Source organism: Danio aesculapii, chromosome 5 (assembly GCF_903798145.1).
Source record: "Danio aesculapii chromosome 5, fDanAes4.1, whole genome shotgun sequence".
NCBI classification, from domain to species: Eukaryota; Metazoa; Chordata; class Actinopteri; order Cypriniformes; family Danionidae; genus Danio; species Danio aesculapii.
The window spans coordinates 33,708,752-33,736,106 of record NC_079439.1 but is presented as its reverse complement, the minus strand read 5'-3'; the positions used below and the strand labels follow the sequence as shown (position 1 = coordinate 33,736,106).

Here is a 27,355-nt window from a genome sequence, read left to right as displayed (position 1 = left end):
CAATGCTTTTGAAAAACACAGCCTAGTCAGTAAATGCAGAAGTGTTGGGTCAGCAACATAGGCAAGGCAAGGCAAGTTTATTTATATAGTACATTTCACATACACAGTGGCAATTCAAAGTGCTGTACATAAATAAGAATAAAAGAGACAAGTATAAGAAAATTAAAACAAATAATAAAAGTGATTAAAAACAGATTAAAATGTTAAAACCAGTTATAAAAGAATAAAAAAGTAAAGACATAATGGCGCGATCTGTCAGATGTAGCACAGTGCTCATTTAGTAAAGGCACAGCTAAACAGATGTGCTGATTCCAGCAGCAGGGGCGTAGCTGAAGGCCTGCTTCACCCTGCTTTGACTGAACTCTTGGAATTTCTATTTGATCCTAAAGATCAGAGTGATCTGTTAGGTTTGTATTCAGTGAGCATATCTGTAATGTATTGATGTCCTAGGCCATTTAGTGATTTATAGACCAGTAGTAATACTTTAAAATCTATTCTGAATGTAACTGGGAGCCAGTGTAAAGACCTGAGGACAGGTGTGATGTGCTCTGATTTCCTGGTTCTAGTCAGAATCCTGGCAGGAGCGTTCTTGATGAGCTGCAACTGTCTGAGGCCCTGTTTACACTAATACGCAGTTTTAAAACACATAGGTTTTACTACGGTTACGCCATCTGTCCACCTGTCCACACTACGATGGAGTTTTCGAGGGTCGAAAACGACCTAAAGAGGCCGTTTTCATTTTAAAACGCTGCTGCTCCGTGTAAGTGTGGAGGGGGGAAAACGGAGACATCTGAAAACGGAGGCGGGGCTGCAGACATTCGCAGACATCTGATTGGGGCTTTTTCCTCAATATTAAGTAGCCTACACAAAGTTCAGTCTTGCATCCTTTCTTTGTAATTTCAGACTTTGCAAATTTGATATGGAAAACAAACTCCAGAGGACACATCGGGTAAACCTTCAAAGGGAACAGTGTAATTTCTAACCTCCTTCACATCACCCTGGCTACGTTGTTTCACTATCTTAACAATAAAATGAAAACCTGATATAAGGAACTGCCTATTTTCATTTTGATATTAGCAACTTAACACACACCAAAAATGTTAAGGCGTTGTGTAGTTGCATATTTTATATCATCTTCACTGTATGCATTTTTATAACAAAACAGAGCCTATAACATTACTGCCTTCTTTCATTAACATTGAAAATATAAAACATACACTCTCTTTCACTGAATATCAGTTTAATAATCAATAATGGCCATTATAAAAGTATAACGTACAATAAGTTTATACAGTATAGGAAGTAAATGCAAGCAATCAGTCAAATGTGCAGAATCAGTTACATTATTACATTAACTTATCTTTGCGCTCAGCCAAAACACATTAGCTGAGAACAAGTCAAGTAATAGATTCAAAAGACCAAAGTCTGGGAATATGTTGTTAGATATAGACAACAAGATGAATTAAATATCAGGTTTAACAAATATAGTGAGATGAGATCCAGCCGGAGATCCACGATGAACAATTCGACGTTTACAGCTCTAATCGCTGCAGTGCATGACAGAGTGTGTGTATGGTCACATGATGTGCGTTTTCAGCGGTATAGTGTGGTCAGAGAGTTGTTCAGAAAGGCTAGATGAAACACCATTGTGGACGCGGATCGTTTTCATTCTAAAATGCAGTTTTAAAACTAAAACCTATTGGTGTAAACAGGGCCTGACTGTCTTTTTGGGAAGGCCAGTGAGGAGGCCATTACAGTAATCCATCCTGCTGCTGATAAAAACATGAACAAGTTTCTCTAAGTCTTCACTGGAAATAAAGCATCTAATTCTTGCAATGTTTCTGAGATGATTTTATGCTGATTTACTTACATTTTTGACATGACTACTAAAACTCAGATCTGACAGATCCAAGTTTTGGCACATCCAACTGTTAATTTCATCAATGCATTGGCAGAGGGTGTCAATAGGGCTGAATTGATTAGGTAGTAAGGCTAAGAAGATCTGAGTGTCAACTTATACCACAGCATCATACCAAAGGCCAGATATTTATATATTTTTAAAGTTTTAACCATAAGCACTCTGCAATGATGAGATAAATTGGAACACAAAAATGTCTGGACCACGAGTCTGTGATGTTATTTCTATATGATTTTATTATTTCAATTTTAGGATTCTTTTTTCTATAATTTAGCGATGTTCTATAAATACATTTCAGGAGGACCACGCACAGATAATTAACAAGTCCAATTCATCATTACCAGTCACATCATTTATCCAATCAGCACAAAAGAGAAGATCTATAAATAATCAAGCATGTCTCTCCATTATCTCTTGAATTCCAGGATCCCTTTGCCACTCTGACTAAATCAAAAAACCAAGACTCCAAAGACTCCATCTCTGGGAGGGGGGCATTATGGGACTAAACACTGAGCTCAGACTCCTTCTCCTCTCAAGAGAGTACTCCGGTTTCAGGAGTCTTTCTGAGCTCAGAGCCCTCTCAAGTGGCGTTTTTATGAATGTCTAATTAAATAATTGGCTTAAATGATTTGTTAAAGCAAAAGCATTAATCATTTACAAACAAGCAAACAAAAAAACAGCTCAGAGATGCCCAATCTTTTTCTTCAGCTTTGTTTGAAGCTGTTTTCTTTGGCAAACCCAAGAACAACACAATAAAACAACAAAGCTTCCATGTTTATTGAACTGTTTGTATTTGCTATCATGCTCACACTCTAGTATTTGGTAAAACAGCACTCATTTTGCATGATATTACTGAACTATAATATCTTAGAAATATAAAATCCTAAATTCATAAAGGGACGTTTTTGTCTTTCATAACTTGAATTGCAAGGACTTCAAACTACATACTTAGAAATCAGTCTCTAAAATGAGAAAATGGCTTGGGTGGCTTACCTGGCTTGTAATTAATAATTTCAAAGTACTAAAAATATGAAAACAAGCCACTTTGGTAGACTGCAAGTAAAATTATTTACATAGGATAGTCCCATAATGCATTTCAGTAGCCTAAATATACTGAAAAACATATTTCTTTACAGTCATGCAAATGTTAAATAAAAGATCCTTTTGCAGTGTTATAGGCTTCATCACACAGGGACTGATTGAGGACTCTCAAGACATTATCTTTTTTTTAAAAAAGTGAGTGACAAAATCAGTGTCAACACACGCATTGTTAAAACAACAATTATGATACTACTTACTGTAGATAATAGATTTAACATACCTAGTTGAATGACATCTAAAGCCACCTGATATGTGCTAAACATATCAGTTTATTTCACACTTCACTTACTAGTCCATGCAGTGTAGCAGCGGATCTGAAAGTGTGTGTCTGCTCATGTGTATGCATAAGGGATAAATCTTGGTGAAAATGCTCTCTCTCTGCGATGGCTCAGGGGCTGTCGGATGTAGTGACAGTGTAGTGACAGGCCTGATGTTAGCTGTGTTGACATGGCCGTCTGCCTCTAAGCTGTGAAAGACGGCTACAGCAGTTCTCCTGTCAGGTTTCCACATTTCCATGTCTCCATTCAGCTACTCACTTGCAAAATAACATTGGTTATCTACTGAAATTGCAGTGCTGATAATTTACTCATCCCTGATTCACCTGCCTGTCTGTCAGTCCAATTACATGTTTAAATATTAAAAAACTAATAATAATTAAAAAAAAAAAGTAAGAAAAACTATATATATATATAGCTGAAGTCAGAATTATTAGCCCCCCTTTGAATTTTTTTTTCTTTTTTAAATATTTCCCAAATGATGTTTAACAGAGCAAGGAAATTTTCACAGTATGTCTGAGAATATTTTTTCTTCTGGAGAAAGTCTTATTTGTTTTATTTTGGCTAAAATGGTTTAAAACTATTTTAAGGTCAAAATTATTAGCCCCTTTAAGCAAATTTTTTTTTCGATAGTCTACAAAACACACCATCATTATACAGTAACTTGCCTAATTACTCTAACCTGCCTAGTTAACCTAATTAACCTAGTTAAGCCTTTAAATGTCACTTTAAGCTGTATAGAAGTGTCTTGAACAATATCTAGTCAAATATTATTTACTGTCATCATGGCAAAGATAAAATAAATCAGTTATTAGAAATGAGTTATTAAAACTATTATGTTTAGAAATGCATTGAAAAAAAATCTTCTTTCTGTTAAACAGGAATCAGGGAAAAAAATATACAGGGGGGCTAATAATTCTGACTTCAACTATATATATATAAATAAATAAATGAAATATTGGTAAGTGTAAGAGAAATATAAAATATATAAAGGGCTTATGCTGGGGAAGAATCCTTTTTAATTACTAAAACGATTATAGGAAATATTTTCTTCCTCTTTTTGCTCTTTTTTTTTTTGCTCTCATAAATTATATGTGTATGTTTATCATCATGAAACCCATGATACAATAACACACAACAAAAACCGCTTCTTTGAATTGTTGAATGGATTGTTGAATGCTCAATGTTGTTGTCGTTCAGCTTAATTCACGTCAATGTTTCGGTTGAAGGTGACAGGAAAATGGCCAGAGGAGGAAATGTAGTTTATGAGTGACTGGCAGCTAGTTCCTATACCTAGGTTCCTAATGAATGTCTGCATATAAATATTTATCTTTTTGTACAATTTAACTTCACTTTTAATTTAAATTGTATTTCTGGATTGGGCTCAACAAATTAACTCTCAAATTATGAAATTGAATACAATTTTCATTCTCAATTCAACCCTCGGAGCCTGCTTTGGTCAACCTGTATTACCCAGCACAATCCAGCCTCGCACGTAACTTTTCTGACTATGTCATCTAATGTCAGTAGTTAGAGCAGAATCTAACTGTCATTTGTTCTCTGTCTTCTGTCTTGTTTTGCAGTCACAGAGAAGGAAGTACAGCAGTGGTGAGTGTCTTCTCTCTCTGTTTCTGTCTCAAGAGTTTGATCAATCGTTTCATATATCATAGATGTTTTTACTCGGATGTTAAAAGAATAAAACTTTTCAGCCTCCGCCATTATTACCAGGAATGTAACCGTACAAAAGAAAATAGTTTGGGGTAAATAATTTAGTTTTTCCTTTTGACATAAGATTATTTTGCTTAGCCCATTGGAAGATGATTTTGCTTGTTTTAAGGAAAAATTTACTTAATTGTGGCATATTATTTCTTAAATCAAGACAATATATTTTTGTCTGGAAAATGCTGATTCAAGAATATTTAGATATTTGCACTAGAAACAAGACAAGAACTCTGAATTCTCCTTAAGGTGCAGTAGGTGATCTGCCGTTAGCATAATATCTTTGAAAAACAGTCCTTCTTCTTCCGTCCAAAGCCATGTTTCCTGTAACATGAACACGCACCGTAACAATCTGACAGTAGACAATCTGTTAGATCATGTCATTCGCCCATTAGAAAACTCTACAGTACTTTATAATACTACAGTTCCCAACAACAAACTTTATTACATCTTGCACGTTTACAGTTTTGTAGCAAGCAAAACTTGTCATAATGTGGAATATTTCATGCATGCAGGGATCGGCAATGATATCCAATATTGATTCAGGATTTGTTTTTACTGCTGTCACTCTCTCGTGTGCACATGAACGTGGCATGTGTGCGCAAATGGCGGATCTGCGTGAACAGGTGCTCAGATGTACAAATCTACATTTGTTGACAGTTAATGCTACTTAACAGAATTATGGTTGTCGGCCCGACAAATTTTAATTGGATGAACATTTTTTAGTTTTATGCCTGACCCAGAATATAAAAATACATATAAATACATTTAGATCATTTACTTTAATCATTACTACTGGAATTTGAAGTTACTTTCGACCAGCACAACAAAAATGGTTCTGAAGACAATCACCTACTGCACCTTTAACTGTCACCCCATGACTGGAGTTCACACTTGAAAATAATATATGATATATGCATAATATACACAGTTTGTCAAGATAAGTTTAGGGTTAGACAAAAAAAATTAACTGAAAAACTGAAACTAAAAAAACGAATATGAGATGGTAATGGGTTTAAAAATCTCTGTATTTCTACAGCACACATCAGTGTATGATTCTGTTGTAATTGCGGATAGAGATTTGAATTGAACATACTGAAAACATCTATGTCCACAACAGTGTGCATATTTTTTACCCTGTGGCTGCAATGCATCAATATAATGGTGACACACACAATTACCCTGCTAAACTATATCGGTCTGACTATATGACACTGTTTAAGTTGTGCCACAAGTTATTGTGAATATTTGTCATACACATGCCACTTTAAATACAAATGAAAGTATTTTTACATTCAGAAATGATTAATAATTTCTTTTTTTTTGTGCAAATTATTATGTTTTGGAGGATTTTCCACTCCATGACAGTAAAACCTCAAGTAGGCGTGCCTTGTCATTAATAGATCATCTTATTTGACATCCATCTTCATGTCTGGAGTTTAAAATGATACATGATATATGCATAATATACACAGTTTGTCAATATAAGATCAGGTTTAGACAAAAAAATTGGCTTTTTTGGAAAAAACTAAAACTGAAAAACAAATTTGGGACAGTAAAGGGTTTAAAAAGTCTGTCAATGTTTCTCCACTGAGCAACAGCTCACATCACTTCATGATTCTGTTGTAATTGGGTATAGAGATTTGAATTGAACATACTGTCAATCCTGATGATGCACGTGTTAATATGTAATGCACACTTTCTTATCACTAACAAAATAAACATAGACGAAAGGTTGAAAAAGAGCAGTATATCCACAACAGTGTGCAATGCACCAATATCATGTTGTCAGATGATCACAATTACACTACTATGATTATTTGAGTATAAAGTATATTTGGCTTTAAACTATATCGGTCTGACTATATGAGACTGTTTAAGTTGTGCCACAAGCTATTGCAAATATTTGTCATACAGCCCCTTTAAATACACATGAAAGTATTTTTACATTAAGGAATTATTAATAAAAACTTTATTTATTGCACATTATCATGTTTTGGAGGATTCCCACTCCATGACTCAGTAAAACCTCAAGTGGGCTTGCCTTGTCATTAATAGATCAACTTATTTGATATCTACCTTCACTTCTGGAGTTCACGTCTGAAGGTTAAAATGATACAGTACATGATATATTCATAATATACACAGTTTGTCAAGTTAAGTTCAGGTTTAGACAAAAAAAGCTGGCTTTTTTGGGGGAAAACTGAAACTGAAAAACAAATATCAAACATTAAAGGGTTTAAAAAGTCTGGCAATATTTCTCCACTGAGCAACAGCACACATCACTTTATGATTCTGTTGTAATTGGGGAGAGCGTATTAAATTGAACGTACTGTCAATAAACATCCTGATGATGCATTTGTTAATATGTAATGCACACTTTCTTATCACTAACAAAATAAACATAGAAGAAAGGTTAAAAAAGAGCAGTATATCCACAACAGTGTGGATATATTTTCAGACAGATTATCTCAATTTCACTGTTATGATCATTTGATTATGAAGTATTTTGAGACTTTAAACTAAATCAGTCTGACTATGAGACTTTTTAGGTTTTCCACAAGCTATTCACACTTGCAAATTTTTCATACAGCCCCTTTAAATACACGTGAAAGTATTTTTACATTTAGAATTTATATACATTTATTAATTCAATTATTTTTAGTACAGACTTCATTATGCTTTGGGGGATTCCCACTCCAAGACACTAAAACCTCAAGTGGGCCTGCCTTGTCATTAATAAATCAACTTATTTGATAGCTATTAAAGGACTTGTTTGAGAAATACAAATATAAAGAACCAAGAGGAAATTGCACACATCATTGGCTCATGGACTTTTCTGACAGCAAACATTGGCCATTAATTTAATCTCTACCATGCTAATTGATTTATTTAAAAAAAAAAAAACTGCCAGCAAGGAAGGTTTGTTGTAAAGTAGCACAACATTGTAAATACTCAGTGCTTCCTCAGAGCACAAATTTGGCTCCGAATCATCATGTCTCGCATTCTCTCTCTCACCCCCTGTTCTCCATAAATTCTTAACTTCACATGCCAGCATCTATACCCCTTCTGGCTGCTCGATGGCTCTCATGGCAGATGGGGAACGGTTGACTCTAGGCAGGACGCCCAGTTGGGAAAGAGAAGAGAGAGCAATAAAAGAAGGCAAAAGAGATGGAGCAGAGAAGCGAGACTAACAATACACATGAAAAATAGAGACCGTGCACAAGAGGATGATAAAATTGTATACTTTTATAACATTTACAAGGTGGGCCAATCTTATGTGACTGTTCGCCTTGTATTATATGTAGTTATCTATTATAGCAAGCCAACAGACACCATACCTTTAATTCTTGTCTGATTCTTAGACTCACAGATGATGTACTGCACTGTGCTTTGTAGATACGCTTCAGTGGCATCTCACTGGAGAAAACTCTGTTAAAGACAGCCACAACTGTGTTTAGTTGAAAGCGGAGCCCCTGTGAGCTCAGTCTAGAGCTGATCAGATCACTAAACAGCAAGCGAACACATGCCTGCCAGTCACACATGCACGCACAGCTCCAGGTGCGCTTCACTTTCTTCTTCTTTTTCTCTGATGATAGAAGTGCGTTTGTTGATACCAGAAGTAGACCTGCCTTTGAGCTATCCATATCAAATCCTCAGAGGATCAGTAAATGGAGCCTTACAAATGCAATTTCAAAGTATCCCTGAGAAGAGGTTTATCACACACATAACTAAGAAGCAATGTTTCTTGTTTCGTTTTTAGCACTAGATGTGTAAAAAAAAACTTGGATTAGAAGCTGAAAGTCCTAAAACAAATTCAGCAAAGTGTTTGAATTCTGCTTTTGATGGTTAAAGCTTGTATAGGGGTTGTTGGTTTTTAGCTGCAGTGCAGGGTCGGAAGTTAACAGGAGCTTTTCTCTCAAATTAAACTACAAAGAATAGATACATGAGCAATATCACACTCGTATAGCAGTGCGATATGGCTGTATATTGGTATTGGTGGGAGACGTGTGTTGGCTCAAGGTCGCAGGCTGAGTATTTTAGTGTCCCACCATTGAAAATATACAGCCATATTGCACTGTTACGAGTGTGATATTGCATTTATACAACAATTTGATGGCATAATCCTTTGAATAAAAAAGAAGATCAAACATGGAGAGTCTAAAAACCCTTTTGTAAGAGAAACTACTTTCTTCCACCATTCATTCACATCTGCTGCGTCAGAACAGACGAAACCATTACAAATTCAACAACTTCACTTTGGAGCTAGTATTTGAATGATTCTCTTGAGTAATATCTAAAGTGATGAAAAAACAGGTGATTTTGCTCACATTTTAAGATTATTAGGCTAAACGGCATGGAATGCTATTAGTCTATACAGAGATTTCCCAGTATTTTTCTGTTCAGTCAGGATATCACAATAATTAATCCTAAAAATACCAAAGCAAACACTACCAGTTTCTGTGGTATAAATACAGCACTATAAAATACAAAAAATAGAGATCTACTTAGAATGTCACTCACCTGATTAATAATGATTTGTTCAGCTGTAGTTTGCAACTTATAAATACAAAAACTACTCCTACCTCCGTGACCATAAAGAAAAAAAAACAGGAGAAAATGTTTACACCAAAAGAAAAGTGTGGCGTTCAACCTCTATTGCTTCTCACCGTTTATATAAAGAGTACCATATTTACAATATCAACAAACAAATCAAAGATAAAGTAACAAGGGGGGAAACACGAATGGATAAACAACAAACAAAAGTCAAAATTTACACACACACCAAAACGAAAGAACACAATCAAAAATAACACCTAGCAACTATATAATTTGCTATCACACCAAACGCAAAATTACTATGCCAACCAACTCGCTCTCTACTCTCCTCGACTGTTGCACTTTTTAAAAGAGGCCCTACGTCACTCCAGCCAGTCCCCGGTGATGTTTTCGACGTAATTAGGTCGTGACCTGTGACTAGGGAAAAAGCGGGAGAAAGAGAGACAGAGCACACGGAGGAACAGAGACAAACAGAGAACAGGGACACACAGACTTGTGAACGCAACAGTTTAGAAAACGCTGACTTTTTCTCCCTCTAAGGTCTTATTATGCGGTCTCTGTCGACCATTTTGTGGCGGAACGTCAATCGTCACTCTCTTTGGTCTGCTCAGAAAGGCTGATGGCACAGAATCTCCGAAATTATAAATATTTAAATATAGGCACTATCCTTATAAATAAACTGCAGAGTTGCAATCTAAACAACTACATTCTCCACTAAAAAAAGCCTCAATGATGTTGCCCAACAGCAGCAATATTTGTCAAACTGTAGTGTGTCATCTGCTTGTTGCTGTATGTGGGTAGAGTAAAACACAAGGGTGAAGGGTGAAGAGACTGTACGAGTACTGTTATTTGCAGAATATCGCACCGCTATCAGCCAATCAGATTCAAGAACCAGACAGAACTGTTGTATAAAATGGAAATAAGAGATTCAGCACACTTTCTGTTTTCTTATTATTGCCTTATTCTGCATAATCATATTTTACATTCTCTAATCCTTCCCCATGGCTTAACTTACTTACTACAACTATTACATTAATACTAAGTATTAATAAGCAGTACATCTTATATCATATGTAAGTGCATCCCAAATTGCATCCCAAAGTGTGGAACAGTTCTTGTATTGAACTGTCACAGCTTTGCTAACATATAGCAGAAGGGGCAGAGCTACCAGGAAATTTGGTTGAATTTCTTTATTTATTGTGAATTGTGCACACAAAATTCTCTTATCGAGATGATTACACCTTGATAGTGATAGCGAATGCAGTTGTACTCATGACAGGTACTATTTGGCAGTTTGTTTTACTAATTTAGCATCTGTTAAACCTTTGACTTGGAAATGGAAATTAGATTTCCCAACACTGGCTCATTGGAATTATGTGCTTCACGTTTACATTTAGTCATTTAGCAGACGCTTTTGTCCAAAGTGACTAACAATTGAGGAGGCATTCAGTGATTCAACAAGAAGAGGCAATACACACAAGAAGTGCTAGTTATACAAAGTAAATTGTTTGTGCTCAGAGAATTTAGTGCTAGAGTAAGGAGTGTTTTTTTTAAGAGAGAGATAAAGTGCTTCTACAGGTGTTTTTGGTTTTATTCACTGGTTTTATTCACCGCTTTAGTCTACATTTTTGTGAAAATGCAACAACGTAATTCTACATATACGTTTGAATGCAGTTTATAGAAAAAAATAATCACTATGCAGCAATATGGCTTTTGTGCTTTTTTACATGTATTAGATATATATTATTACTTCACACATATTTACAGGGACATATTATCGACAATAAATGATTATTTTGTGTAGCACAACACCAAGTAAATACCACAAAACAATTTAACAGTGGCTATGATTTGTAATCCACTGTTTGTTGTCGGAGACCTGGCGGGCTAAAAAAACAATGGGCCACAATGGCAGCTTCACTTGGATCTCCATAGAAACGCAGCACAAACGGGTCATATTTCCTTCTGTTTCAACCTACAAATAGTTGGATCACATACCAACAAAGCAAAACACAGATATGTTCATAAACTGTACATTTCTGGCACTTGCGTCATGTCCTTGTCAGAGCTCCAATGTTTACATCGATCTTTTGGATATTCCTTAGCGATTTAATGTCTGCTTTTATATTTGGTGTCAGTTTGTTTTGTTGCTTAGATTAATATTTGTTGATAGGAAAAATCTATCTGTTTACTTTTGCTATTTATACTTTGACTTTGCATTTCAATTCATACTTTAATTGCACTTAACCTAAATTAGAACAGAGACTGTATAAAAAGCAAGCAGCCGTACTGACATCTAAAGGTACCACAGATTGTTATGATTTATTTGGCACAAATTCATAAATGTTTCCTTTCTGGCTGTTCTTTCTTTGTAGATATTTCTGTAGAAGCGCAGCCTAGATGTGTCTCCTCATAATGATATCTTATTGCACAACCATTATCTGACTTTTGGCTAAAAAATGAGATATCACTTAGCCCATGTCTTCACTGTCAGCGGGAGATAGTAATGTTTTAGGGGTGTTCCCCTAATGGTGTGATGGCATGCAAAAACTATCAATGTGAACTACTTTTTTGGGCTGGTCAGTTTGCTCTGTAGTTCAACAGTGTTGTATTTGTGATTCTCAGTGCTCAGATAAAATAAATAAAAGCAATATAAAATCCAAATTTATCTGTAATGTGAAATGTAATGTACCCTCAGCAACATATTTTACATTTCACAAAAAAATATATAGGCTGGGGTATGTATTTTCAATGAGCCTGGGTTGGAATTTTCAGCTAGTAACACGTTTGTGCTGGGATTCTCAACCAGTGGGCCACAACCATCTAGTGGGCCTCAGCGATCCTGCAGGTGAGACGTGAGATTAAATTAGTTCAAATTAACTTAAGTATTATACTATAATTGTTTGATTTCATTATTAAATATGTTATAATAAAATGATCAGAGTAATGGCATTTCTCATTATCTGTGATTGAGTACTTCGGTGCATAAACAACCACACTGTTAAATATAGATTAAACTGTGGCTTAAACTTCCAACCGCTGCACGCTAACTAGGACTACATCTCTCAATTGTATAAAGCAAACCCTGATGCAAATGTAAAGGTAATGATGATTAAAGTTATAATAACTAGCTCGCGTGTGCCTCGCCCTGTGACTTGTACGGTATCGCACAAGTCTGTTGCTCACTTTGTGTGAACACTATAATATATTAGCATAGTTGTCGAAATTATTGAGAATAATAGTAGAAGGCAAAATAAATGCTAGTTTTCTAAATGCATTTTATAGACAAACAGTTGAAGAGAAAATATCAGACAGGTGGGCCTTCAAAAATGTATCAGAAAAGGAGATGGGCCCCATTGTGAAAAAGCTTGAGAACCCCTGGGCTCTTTTTTATCTAGGCACAGAGTCTAAAGCAAATGGCGCAAAAGCATTAAGGGCGTGTCCGAATTCACTTTTGCGGTCTAATGCTGCTAATAATAATAACATTATACAAAAGCTAATTGTCACAAATAGACTGAAAAAAGCCCAACGAGATGAAGAAGGCATGGAGGCAGTGGTTTTTATATTTATGTAGAAAGTAATAATTTTGTATTATTTTATTCCTTTAATTCTTTTTCATTTGTAAAGATATTTGTGTATTGCTTTACATCCTGTGTGTATTAAGTAGTGTGTACGTGTTTAAGGCGCATAACTAACGCGCTCTGCGCTGGACTTTAGACCTGCTTTCAACTGGCCAATTGTGCAGTCTATTTTAGTTCCTCAAAATAGCAACGTGCCAACAATGCACCTTAACACACCTCCATTTTAGACCAGAACACCCATGAGTCCACAAAGTGGCGCAAATGGATTTACTATTTAAAAAACTTTTGGCACAAAACAGGAAAATTTGGGTTGCGTTGGTCTGAAAGTAGCAACAAATTGTGCCAAACACGTGTTGTGCCTTATTGTGCTGATTGTATGATAGGTCCCCCTGTGTTAGTGTAAAGTGCTCATACAGCTGAAATCTAGCACTGAGAGTTCAAACCTATGGCCAGTTTTTTTAGTTTATTATATTTATACGTTTTATATAAAACTTCAAATAGATGTGATAATCCAGCCTGATCTCATGAGGAAATGTTATGTAAACTACGTAAAATGTCAACTATTTTACGTGTTTTGTCACTCTAGTTCAGTCGTACAAAAATGTGCAATTTTTAAAAGAAGGCATGACAACAAACCCTACTTCTAAAGGCAACCATCATTGGGGGATAAGATCATACTAAAAACATACTACATTGTACAAATCAGATCATACAAATTCATACAAATTTTGCCCCTTCAACTTTCTGCAGTGTCAATTTCATTTCTTTCTGTTTAATTTGACATATAGATGACTGACTGATAGCACATTATCCCACTTACTATGAGACTAGCAAGTAAATTGTTTGTTTAATAGTCTTTTAAGTTTAGATTATTCAATGTAAAAGGAAACATTGAGTATACACTTGAAACTAGTACAGAAGTTCATAGGCTATGCAAATGTCATTAACAAAGAAAAGCAGAATACTGCACTAACCCCATCAGAACTATTTACTCTATAGAAAGCTGTTCAGGAGACATAATGGCTTGGTCTGACATATGAATATGTGACAGTGGTTAATGACTGCACATGTTCCCATACTGTAAATATCTCGGTAAAAAAGAGTTCTCTCTGATTTGATCATCTAAAACACTCAAATTGCTCATTAAATTGTGCAGCACATGTGGTTATGACAGTATTCTGTCATCAAGCTTCTGTAAATTAGCATAATGTGAAAAATCTTCTTTGCGCACCAGCTCGTCTGATGAGGTAATGAACACTTAGCTAATGAAGAGGGCTTTTTCCCCCCATGACATATGCTGGAGATTCTTATGATGATTATTAGGCTATTTTGTGCAATGACTAAATAGTGTGTTCACAGAAAATTGTCTTCTCATTATGTGTTTTTTTTTCTCCCCATGTTAGTATTGATATTAATATTCAGCCTTTCGCAGACAGCAAGTGTGGGCCATAAATATTGCTGGAGAGTCCAAGAATGAGGTTGAAAATACACTGATCTAAACTGATGTGCCTGTAAATGAATTTGCATTTAAAGCCTGTCGTCCCCTGTAATATCCTGGGCAACCATTTCACTCTTTGCCCCAAATTGCTTGGATATTATCTGCAATGATAGTCTTTGAATTTGTCAGGGAACAGTTAGCATACAGAAAACAAACAGCTCTGCAGTGTTGTTTCTGAAAATTACTGGATATGGTGACAGAGGTTTAATTTTCCTGAACCCCCCAGAACATGTGTTCTCTAACACTGCAGTGCATTTGGATGCTAACAGTTGGTGCCAGACCCACACAGGGGGCTAAATACTGGGTGGGAAATGTCTGTTTTGTCACTGGGTTAAAAGAAGAGTTTAAATATCTTTCTTCTACAAACCAATGCTTGATCAAATACAGTAAAAATATTATCATATAATATGTTATTTATAGTAGCATATTTGGGATTGAGCCTAAGGGTGCACTCACACTATGCTATCTGAACCATGCCCAGACCCATTTCCTGGTTTGTTTGACAAATGTGACTGCTCTGAATTGGGCCCAGTTGAAAGAGGAGTGCCAGAGCGCACTTCAGTTGGGCTTTAGCATGGTACGCTTGTAGTGTGAGTGCAAATTGTGCCTGAGCCCAAAACTGAAGAAGCGACATCACTTTGAAGGGACTGTTTCATATAGATTTATTATTCATACTAAATATATATTTAGGGTCCTGTTAAAAGTTCCTGTGTGCAGACTAATAAAATACACAATGTATTAAAGTGTCTGTGGCGTTTTCATTGTTTTATATAACGTAAACCTGGAAATACAAAGGTGTGCGTTACATTGCTACCATGGCAACACAATGGCACTGTTCATGTGGCTAGTTAAAATAGCTTATTTCTCTGGATTTGAACATTGTTTGAAACTTTTAGAAAAATGTAATTCCAAAAGTCAGCAAAATACGTAACACTGTTCTAGTGTTTTTTTGTGTGTGTGTGGATATTTTGAATAAAAAATCAAACATATTGCGCTTTTAAAGCAGAGATTTCAGATTAAAAATGCCTTTTTTATATGCACACATTTGTTTTTTAATTGCAGTGTATATTTATTTTCATTTTTCCACAAGATTATATTAGAGTAGAGTATAATCATGTATTTTGTTAAATCACAATTGCTGTCTTTAAATGCTCACCTTCACTCATTGTCCCTGTCTGTGTGTCAGGTATAAGGGTTTTATTAAAGACTGCCCCAGTGGTCAACTGGACTCTTCTGGCTTTCAGAAAATCTACAAACAGTTCTTCCCCTTCGGTGATCCAACCAAATTTGCCACATTTGTCTTCAATGTCTTTGATGAGAACAAGGTAACAACTCAAATAGCTGAAACAAGTCAGTAATAGGAGAACACTGTACCATTAGTCTGCTAGGGATTTTTAAAGTAGCTGTTTACCAAGTAAATGTTATGATTTGATCTGTTATCTTCTTTTCTGAGTCGGAAAATTATCACCACTTGAATCTGTCCCTGAAGAGTTGTTTGGCTGAATAGCAAAATAGAGTGTGTAAACACTCCATTCACTTTCATTTACTCAGTGACAGGAACATTATGTCTTTCTATTTTTGTTGTAGATATGTAGCTTCAACATATTTGCAGAATACTGTGTTTTTTTTGTGTGTGGAAAACATATTTACTGTTTAAGCAAAAGAATATGTGTGTGCGTGTGTTCATGTTTTTTCATAATGCAGAATGTTCATAGGCACTTAATAATTATGTATTTTGAAATGTTAAATGCTGATTGTTTCTTGTAAGCTGTGGTGTGAAGTAACAAATTACAAATACTCAAATAACCATAATCGAGTAGTTTTTCTCAGGAATTGTAATTTACTCAGTAGTTTTAAAGATGTGTACTTTTACTTTGCCTTGAGTACATTTTAGTGCAGTATTGATACTTTTACTTCAATATTTGGTTCCACCTGCAGTCACTGCTTTATTTCTTGTCTATGGGGATTAGAAAAATCAGTCCTGTGATTTCTGTCCAATCAAATCATAGAAGGTAAATCGCCTCATAATGAACTACCTCAAGACATGGGCAATTTATAAATGCAGCAAACCATTTGGAAGCATTAAAAGTGTCCAATAAGATGTCCAAAATCTTTACACACAATGACCCAGAGACGGTTTAAATTCATGTCACCGATGAGAAGATGAGGAATGTTTACGGTGTGATGATTGAAATGGCCTTCAACGACCAGCAGGTACAAGACATCAACATGACGTCAGCTTGACGTTATACCCCAACGTCGTGGGGACATGTGCATTTTGTTTGGAAATGAAAATCGGGTTGACATCAGAACACAACATCAGACCGACGTCAATGTCCAACGTCCAACTTAAGATCAACCAAATATCAACGTCTAATAATGTTACAGCTTGATGTTGTGTGGACGTTACCACTATGATGTCTATCAGATGTTGGATTTTGGTTGCCATGCCTGACGAATAAATGTCAGTATTTGATGTCAATATGATGTTGGTTTTACGATGTTGGCTTGACGTTGGATTTTGGTCACTTTTTAACACAACCTAAAATCAACCAAATAACATCATTTATCATTGTTATTGGACATCAAAATAACGTTGTTCTTAGATGCTGGCTAGACATTGAATTTTGGTCACCTGACATCACAACCTAAATCTAACCTAATATTAACGTCTTATGATGATGTGTGCCTGCTGGGAAATGACTAAATGCACTACAGAATGTTACGTTTACACACATCCACAAATTACATGTAAATGCATCAGCTTTTTACAGCGTAACACTCACTACTCGCTACTCTTGGGTACTTTTGAAATGTCTACTTTTTACTCATACATTGAATAATATTTAAAACAGATACTTTTACTCTACTTGCACTACATTTTAGGCAACTGATAGTACTTTTACTTGAGTGTGATTTTTCAGTACTCTTTCCACCACTGCTTGTAAGAGATACAATATGCAGTTTCTATAGTTTCAAGAGCTTTATATCTTTAAAAAGTCTTCATAAGGATGGCAAACCAGTGTGTGTGTGTCAGTCAGACAGTCCAGATCTAGTGCCCCTGCAGACTATTCTCAGATGATTGTAGATTCTGAGCAGAACTGTCTGCTACAATCACATCTTTAGACACACTTCTGAATCCCTGTCAAAATGACAATAGCAATATGTGAATGCCTCTTGAAGATGGTACTAAACACAGGTGAGATAACAGCCCTCACTGCTGTTTATGTGTTTAACTGCAGGGCTTTTTTGCTGTGTCATTCTGCAGTTGTTTTCACTCTTTGCTCTCTCTCTTTTTATCAAGTGTGAGATTGTAACAAATGAATATAACATTAAATCTTGTCTTCTTTTTAGACTTTATCTGTCAGTCCTCACTTGTCTTTCTGTTATGTATCCACAGGATGGACGCATTGAGTTTGCAGAGTTTATTCAAGCTCTGTCTGTCACATCAAGAGGAACACTGGATGAAAAACTCAGATGTAAGAACAGAATTACCTTCATACCTCTTATAATGAGAGCCATACCTCTTGGAGTTGTTTTTTTTCTGCATCAGAAAGGTGTCCAATTCTGTCTTATATCCTATTTGTGTCTTAAAGTTGGCATGAAATCAAAATGTACTCTTCTTATATAGGTATATAGTAGTACTTGTTAAAAACACTGTATCTGTGCACTTCATTACTTTGTAAAATAAAATAATTTGGCCTCATAATCTTTCCTTCCCCCTTTAAAAAGACTTTTCTTCTTTTGTGGTCACGTTGAATGCCTTAAGGGGCGTGGCTATCAGTCCTTTAGGATGTGGCAATCAATCCTTTAGGGCGTGGCTATCAGTCCTTTAGGATGTGGCTATCAATCCTTTAGGGCGTGGCTATCATTCCTTTAGGATGTGGCTATCAATCCTTTAGGGCATGGCTATCAGTGCTTTAGGGCAACGCTATGAGTGTGTGTCCTGTTTCTGCCCTGTCTTCACAGGTGGCAGGTTCTCGTCATCACCAGACATCTTAAAAGGGTGTCAATGGCGATTTCTTTAAACAATAATCCTCCACAACTGTGCTAACTGGCATTCAAATCTTCCACTGTTAGCAAATCCCATCTTCCAGCAATCCAATCAGTTCCCAGAGGATGAAATCAAGCACTGCCCGACAATTTTTTCTCATTTCAAAAACCGTTTCACTAAATCACTATTGGGGAAAAAAGGACCTTAATAACTGTTTCATGCCAACTTTAGGTTTATAAAAACACAACTTTTCTGTTAATATACACTCAAGCATCAACTCTTCTTTTCACAATCTCTGAAATTATATATAATATAACATAGAATATTATATGTTATTATAATTATTGGAACTGGTCACTATAGACCAGAAATGCCCAAAGTAGGGCCCGCGGGCCATAGTTGGCCCATTGTAACCTTTGATTTGACCAACCATACCATCTGAGAAAAGCCTTTGACACAGAGATCGTCAGTTCTAATTTGATGTAACCTTTTTTGTTTGTTTGTTTTATTTCTGAGCTCCATAAAAAGCAAACTGAAATTAAATGTCTCTATTAAATGAATCAGATTTTTTTCAAATTTACAGTAAAAATAATAATGTCACTTGATGGATAGAGAACTTTGCAGAAGACATCGCTGAGCAAATCAAGGCAAAAACTAGTGTATTTCTGTTATAAATGAGATTGTTTTTGTTTTTACTGTAATAAGTTCATAATAAAAGGTAATGTATGCTATATTAGTTAATATAAAGCAATGTTTTCTAGTCATTTTTAAATATTATTAAATAAATTAGGAAATTACCCATGGCAATTTACGTTCGGCCGAGTAGCCTCAATCAAGTTTGATTTTTGCCTCTTCATAAGAACAAGTTGGGGCCCTCTTCTATAGAGTCTGCCTATCTGCAAGTCTGTTCGGCTCTGATTAGCCAGATGGCACAGTTTGTATTGTAATTGGTCCACCATTTACAATGTGGGTTGGAAATAAAACATCTATGACAATGCCAAAATTTCAGAGGCTTCCTCAACATTTGTAAACAATGATATGTCCGGTAACAATATAATTATTTTTTGGGAATCATTTGAGCCCAAGCCAATCAACTTACACCATAAAAACACAACTTGATCAGGACATTTCAGCATCTTCTTGACATGTCAACAACACAATCCAAACTCTTCAAAGCTTCAGCCACAACTACAGTGTTTTAAAGTAAACTGGAATTGCTGACGACTCATTTCAGGCAGTTCAGAATCAATTTTTTCTTTTGGGAAAAGCATTGAACAGCACTGAAAATGCACTGTGATATTTTAAACTTTGCAGACCATCTACATTTCCAAACAGCTCTACTTAAAAGGTGATATCTAAAGAAAAAAAAAAAAAAAAACACACACACAATGATGCGATCTAAGGCAGTTCCTAGCACTACTCTATGATCAGAATTTTTTCCCATTGTTTTAATTTATCTTCATGATTACAGTTTTTTTTAGTTGTTTACACACAATTGCTTGTATTTCAGACACAATGACTACAACATGTAACTGATGCACCAACCCCCTGAACCAATTCCTGCTTTACACTCAAATTGCAGGTTTAAAACACACTTTTTTTCAAAACACTACACACAAGTCTATGCATTTTCACAATTTTCAAGCAGAAAATCTCTTGTTTTCACAAGGAACATACTGTCATTCAAAACTGTAAACTCAGTTGCCCTACTTTGCATACTAACTCATCACATAGGTAAACACCTGTCTCACATAATTGCCATTTAGAAATCAGAGCTCATCTGGTCCATAACTGGTTCACTGCCCACCCAGGTTTTTTTAGTTGTTTATCTCAATCCATATTCTCCATTCCTCAAACTCACTGAGGAATTTTTTTCTACCTGGGGATGGAAAGTGTATGACCGAAAAACAGACAGACAGTATAGCTGTTTTTTTACTATAACTGTATTCAGTAAATACTTCTGTTGATGGCATATGTAGTCCACGTTATGTGCAACTTTGTGTTGGTTGGGATGAACACTGTGTACACTGTTTTTGTGGGAGAAATACAGTAAAATATATTTGGTAGCGTGTAATTGTGTGTTTTATATAAAAACAATATTCTGAAATATTTTACAATGCACTTATGTAGGCCTATGTACTGTCTGTAGTAAGTCTAACACTAAACAACAAAAAAAAAAAGGCTTACAGTAAGTCATTATGATGAATGGAGAAGAAGTGGTCATAGTGTTTTACATTAAGCAATTCAGGTTCTTATAAATATCTATTCATGTGATGTTTGTGTGTGTCATTTAAAAACAAAATACCATTTTGAGAAGAAATTACATTATTTTAAACGTAAAGTTTCATTTTGCAGGAGAATTGAAGGGTTTTGCCCAGTGTGTGCGTTTTTTTGATTTGTGTGTAGAGTTCTGACAATATGAGACATGCTTTCAGAAAATGTCTGTAACCAATTGCGAAAAACTGTAAAGAAAACTTGGTCATGACAAATAAAATGTAAAAAAGTCCTACAGTATCTTTCTAATAAGAAGTATACACCACTATTCTCAGCTCTTTTGAAGATGACTTTTCTAAATGCGCTTGTTTGTTATTGCTGTCACAGGGGCCTTTAAACTTTACGATCTTGATAATGATGGCTACATAACTCGCGATGAGATGCTGAACATCGTGGACGCCATCTACCAGATGGTGGTGAGTCATTTGCTTCCCTCTGAAGCGTAACTTTCTATTCCGATTGACTTAATGAAAGTGCTTTCTTGGAAGGCCAGCGTGGACTTTATTGTAAGCCTAAACTCTAAAAGTTGATTATGAGGGTCTGTCAGATTGATAAACAGACTGAGGTGACTACCTCCACAAAGAACATATCTTGAAGAAAGCTGGAAACCTGCATTGACATCCAGAGTATTTGTTTTTTCCATTATGTATATCAATGATTACAGGTTTCCTGCTTTAATCTAAATATCTTCTTTAGTGTTCAACAGAAGAAAGAAATTCATAATGGTTAACCACTGGAAGGTCAGTAAATATGAGTAGATTTTCATTTTTGGAGTGAACTATCCCTCTTCATTTATTTATTTATTTATTATTTCAGTCACTAACAAGCGTTTACCCAACCAGTTGTCACATTTTCAAAACTCAAAACACAATTAGCACAGCACTGGTCTTTTGTGGCCATACCATTCACACATTTCAGTCAGTGAACACATTTCCACAAAAATGACATTTTCCTAACAGACAAGCTGTACCTCCCAACAAAATGATGGATTGTTTTTGTAGTATTTACGAATGTTACCACACAACATCTCACAATAGCAAAAACAACATTCCAAACCTTAGATACAGTATAAAAGCTCTGCTTCTGCAAAGATATCAGTTCAAAAACAATATCAAAAATATATCTCACCTGATAATAAACAAACAATTAAATAATTTATGCACAGCTGATTTATGTTGGGTAAGCTGGGCCAACTACAACTGATTCCAGTCTGGCTTAGACTCTTCTAGTGGCAGGGGTTATTTTTTTCTCTTACATTTACACTTACACACTTTAACTTACACAGTAAGGAGGAGTGATGTTGATAAAAACTTGTGCCCTAACCCTGAAGATCGCAGAGAATTTTGTGTGTTTTTTTTTTTTATCCCCCCTTTTTATCTGGGCTATTTGCTGATGGGTTGTTTTTTCAGAATGCTCTTGTGTGTTTCATGGATATTTTTGTTCACTGTAAGCAACACTGTAAACCTGTTTCTGTTGTATAAGCAGTGTTTCTACTGTACCTCCTGTAGTAAAAAGGAAAAGAAAAAGGAAAAAAAAAACATTTGCTTTTCACTAAAAAATGCTGTTGAATGTGAACATTACTGTGCTTGTGGACATACAGTTCCCAACCAAGAAATTCAGGGTCAAAATGGTGGATTGCATTTTTTGCATGCAAATACATCTAAAACTGAAACATAAAAGTCTCTGCAGTTTTTGTAATGTCAATACTAGCAAGTATTTTGAAAACTGGTGCACTTTGATTGACTGCATTTACCTTGTGAAGTGAAAACAAGTGTTGTTCTTTGACAGAATCATTTTTTTTTTGAGTCAGATTTCTAGTGTTTTAGTAAAGTTAGTGTGTGCATAGAAAGATGTGCTCTATTTTGAAATGAAGAGTTACTTTATATTTAACAAAATGAAATATATAGGAACTGGCAGCTATGTATAGTATATAGTAATATATAAATATATAGCAATGCTGGCAGCTAGCTCTCTGCAACTTTTACATGGCCGCCCACTGAAGCTAAGCAGGGCTGTGCCCGGTCAGTACCTGGATGGGAGATCACATGGGAAAGCTAGGTAGCTGCTGGAAGTGGTATTAGTAAGACCAGCAGGGGGCACTCAACCTACAGTCTGTGAGGGTCCTAACGCCCCAGTATATTGATGGGGACTCTACTGTTCATTGAGCGCTGACTTTTAGATGAGACATTAAACCGAGGTCCTGACTCTCTGTGGTCGTGAAAAATCACAGGATGTCCTTTGAAAAATAGTTGGGGTTTAACCCCGGCATCCTGGCCAAATTTGCCCACTGGCTTCTGTCCATCATGGCCATGCCCAACCATCATGGCCAACTATCCCCACAACATAATTGGGTTTATCACTGTGTCTCCTCTCCACCAATCAGCTGGTGTGTGGTGTGCTGTCTGGTGCAATATGGCTGCCGTCACATCATCCAGGTGGATGCTGCACACTGGTGGTGGATGAGGAGATTCACCCAAAAATATGTAAAGCGCTTTGAGTGTCCAGAAAAGCACTGTATAAAATGTAAGGAATTATTATTATTATTATTATTATTATTATTATTGAGAAGAAAATTATCCATTTGGCCAATTGGGTTTTGTAGGTGTGAGTCTGTGTTAAGAGCTTAGAAAAAGTATCTGAAGTATGGGTATAAGCGCTGGTTAAAGATTGAAAAAAATACTGTAAATCTTATTTTTGACTCAGTTGGCTGGCACACGCACAAAGTTTTTGGTTTAATGTGTGCTAACATGATATTTCTCTTTGTTTTCCACATAAGCATGATAACTCCTTGCTGGTAGACAGGATTTGTTTTTCACAGATGATTTGTTTCTGACAGTAGTTGTTTCTTATCACAGTATGTGAGGTCAGGTTTGAATGTTTAGTATATCTCAGGAATTAATGTCTTTGTTTATTTCTTGCAGGGGAACACAGTGGAGTTACCTGAAGAGGAAAACACACCAGAAAAAAGAGTTGATCGCATCTTTGCTATGATGGATAAGGTGAATCCTGTGGATATTAATCAATGTGCCTCCCACTGCCTCTTTTATTATCAAACTACTAGAAATAGTTGTTCTATAAAAATAAATGTAATGTACTGATTTACAGTGAATTGCAAAAAGTTTCCGAGAATGTTCAATCATTGTTTAGCAATCCAATCCCCTAAACCAATACTACATTAATATTCATAGCTATTCTGTAGGTTCAGTAATATGAAATGTCTTCTTTCTGCTTTGATTGTCATGAAGTGCTTCAGCTGGTACTAGAAACACAGAAGGAAAACCAGATGAAAGATGCAAAATTGAAGCTCTATCTAGTGGCCCTCGCAAAGCTTTGATAGAAGAGCCTTTGAAGGAACACTGAGCTCTAGAGTGAAAGAAAAGATCTAAATACTGTATAAAGACTCTCTCTATCTGACTCTCTGCATGTTCCTTCACTAACTGCATGTGCTTAATGAAGAGTGGGCGTCTGGAACTGAGAAACGTCTTGTTTTGGTCAACAGAATGCTGATGGGATGTTGACTCTACAGGAGTTTCAGGAGGGCTCTAAGGCTGACCCGTCTATTGTACAGGCACTCTCCCTTTATGATGGACTGGTTTAGGACCATCTCAAAGTGACATTCAGTGAGTCCATTTTCTCATAGTCCGATAACAGCAATATACAATAGTGACAACAATGATGTTTCTAAATGGACAAAATCTGTCTTATTTTATAGTCATTTAAAGACTAATATAGTATTCATTGTTCATTTATAGACTAATATACAGTTGAAGTCAGAATTATTAGCCCCCCTGTTTACCCCCCCCCCCCACACACACACACACATTTCTAAACATAATAGTTTTAATAACCCATTTCTAATAACTGATTAATTTTATCTTTACCATGATGACAGTAAATAATAATTGACCAGATATTTTTCAAGACACTTCTAGACAGCTTGAAGTGACATATAAAAGCTTATCTAGGTTTTTTAGGGTAACTAGGCAGGTTAAGGTAATTAGGCAAGTTATTGTATAATGATGGTTTGTTCTGTAGACTATCAAAAAAATATAAAGCTTAAAGGGGCTAATAATTTTGACCTTAAAATTGTTTTAAAAAAATTAAAACTGCTTTTATTCTAGCCGAAATAAAACAAATAAAACTTTCTCCAGAAGAAAAAAATATTATCAGACATACTGTGAAAATTTCCTTGCTCTGTTAAACATCATTTGGGAAATATTTACAAAAGAAAAAAAAAATCAAAGGTGGGCTAAAAATTCTGATTTTAACTGTGGTCATTTATAGACTAATATACTTTTGTACCATAGTGTGTAGAAAAAAAAATCAGATGTAACTTAAAGGTGCAGTAGGTGATCTGCCAGAATGATAATGTTAGCATAATTTAGAAAATTTACCTTCCTCCACTGCCGTCCAAAGCCACGCCTCCTTAAGTCAGGAACGTGCAAACGTGCACCGAATAGATGATGATCTGATGATTATGGACAACCTTGTATAACACCAGATCATGTCATTCTCCAGTTAGAAAACTCTATTGAGATTATATTTCTCCCAAAACTGGCATTGGGCTAAAGTTGATTTTATATTCGCATAATCGGACTTTCTCCTTAATAATATCATTTTAAAAAAGTATTGTTTGCAGATTCTAAATAGTGAAATCGTATAACCATCCAACGACTATCAAATACAACATTGCTCACAGTCAATTAAGTGAATTAACAGGCTATTTTAGACCCAATATTCAAAGTCACAGGCTGTCACTGTTCAAAAATGAACAAATGTGCGAATATAAATCAAACTTCACCTTGAAAATATCCTCTCATCTTTTTACATTGTACTTATGTTACCCTGATAACGAGTGACTTTTCATTTTCAATTGTGCTCGCTGATCCTTGTACATCGCATGTTTTCATCTCCTTATACACTTGAACAACTAAACGAATGCTTATGTCTATTTAAAAACTATATTAACGTTGCTGTAAAAGATACTCCATGAACTTGAAAATGGTCAGTCTTTCGCCGGATGTTATCAGTGGCTGAAAAACATACATATAAACCTATTCATAAACAAGAACACAATTTACATAAGCTTTGCGTGACTAAAATAGTTTTAAAACACACCTGTCTAAAAGTAATACTTCAGCCACGGTGTCATCTTTCAGATTGCTGTTTTGAACTCAAAACAAAAATAACTCCGATATTGATTCAGGATTTAGAAAAGCTTTGATTCTGCATTTTTGGCAGAAGCCCTTTCAAAAACAATCTTTCTTTTCATGGATACAAGGCCATGTTGGTCTTTCAGAAAGAAGTTCAGGTTGATGCTGATGAGTTTACCCGATATCACTCTCTGTCAGTCATAGATCTATGCTTCAAAATTACATATATATACATTTAGATTAGTGGTTCTCAAACTGTGGTATGCGGGCTTCCTTCTAGTGGTACGCGGAGAAATACTGAACAATAAAAAATAATAATAATAATAATAAGACATTTTTAACCCCGCGAACGATTACACTGATGTGATCAGCACCGGCTGTTCCCTGAAGTGTATGATCACATCGGTGTGCTTAGAATGTTTACTTTAGCTCTTTGTGTCATCAGATGCTAAAAATCAACCCACTTTGGGGCAGAGCCAGAAAAAAGAGGTGCGCGGCACTTGCGGAGCAGATACATGCTAGAGAAGCACTTTTGCAGACCAGTGCTGTTGTGTTGACATTTCAGTTACTGCTAACGCAGGAATCTCCCCATGCTGCATCATTTGTAAGCGTGTTTTCGATATAAAGTTCTTTATTTTGTAAAGCAGCGTGACTTTCGATTAATTTCTTACCTCTGATTTAGGTTAATTTATCTGGATGTGATTCAAATGTTGCGGGACACAGAACATAGACTCAAGCAACTTTGCCCTGCTTGAAGCTTGGAGCTAGAATATTGCCTAATTAAAGTTAGTCTCTGTGTGCGGTTAACACGAACTCCACCGTCCACTTAGGATGAGATCTCAAATCATGGAAATTTTGCACGCATAAATGGATAAATCATGTATGAATTGGTCAAGCAGTGTATTTATGCATATAATCACTCACTTTTCTGATACACTCTAAATGACGTGCAGTAAGCAGATCTCATTTCTAATTTAAATATGTAATTCCAAATCATTTATTTTAAAATACAAGTTAATGTTTAGATTTCAAAGATATACAAGTATGTCATGTGTACATGCAACATATTTCAGAATTGGTCATAAATGGTTTATATATGATTATGATGACAAATAGCCTATATTTATGAGGGCCAAGCAACATTTTCAGGTTTTGATAAGTAGGTTACTATTTGTTAATACTTTAGATTTAAGTACAGCAGTTTTCTGTTTACTTTAAGAACAGTAGCCTACTATTTTTAATTAACTTTTAAAAGCACATTTTAAATGTTGACTTTTTTTTC

General features: G+C 35.6%; 1 protein-coding gene across 1 annotated transcript in view; it reads left to right on the top strand.

Moving 5' to 3' along the window:
- ncs1a (neuronal calcium sensor 1a) overlaps nucleotides 1–27,355 on the top strand; it is a 43,741-nt gene that overhangs the window by 13,789 nt on the left and 2,597 nt on the right. Inside the window, exons 2-7 of the mRNA XM_056458003.1 lie at nucleotides 4,878–4,902; nucleotides 15,839–15,977; nucleotides 18,053–18,131; nucleotides 21,248–21,336; nucleotides 23,842–23,919; nucleotides 24,420–24,540. Coding sequence (XP_056313978.1) covers nucleotides 4,878–4,902; nucleotides 15,839–15,977; nucleotides 18,053–18,131; nucleotides 21,248–21,336; nucleotides 23,842–23,919; nucleotides 24,420–24,518 — 509 coding nt within the window. The 3' untranslated portion in view covers nucleotides 24,519–24,540. The remainder of the gene's footprint in view (nucleotides 1–4,877; nucleotides 4,903–15,838; nucleotides 15,978–18,052; nucleotides 18,132–21,247; nucleotides 21,337–23,841; nucleotides 23,920–24,419; nucleotides 24,541–27,355) is intronic.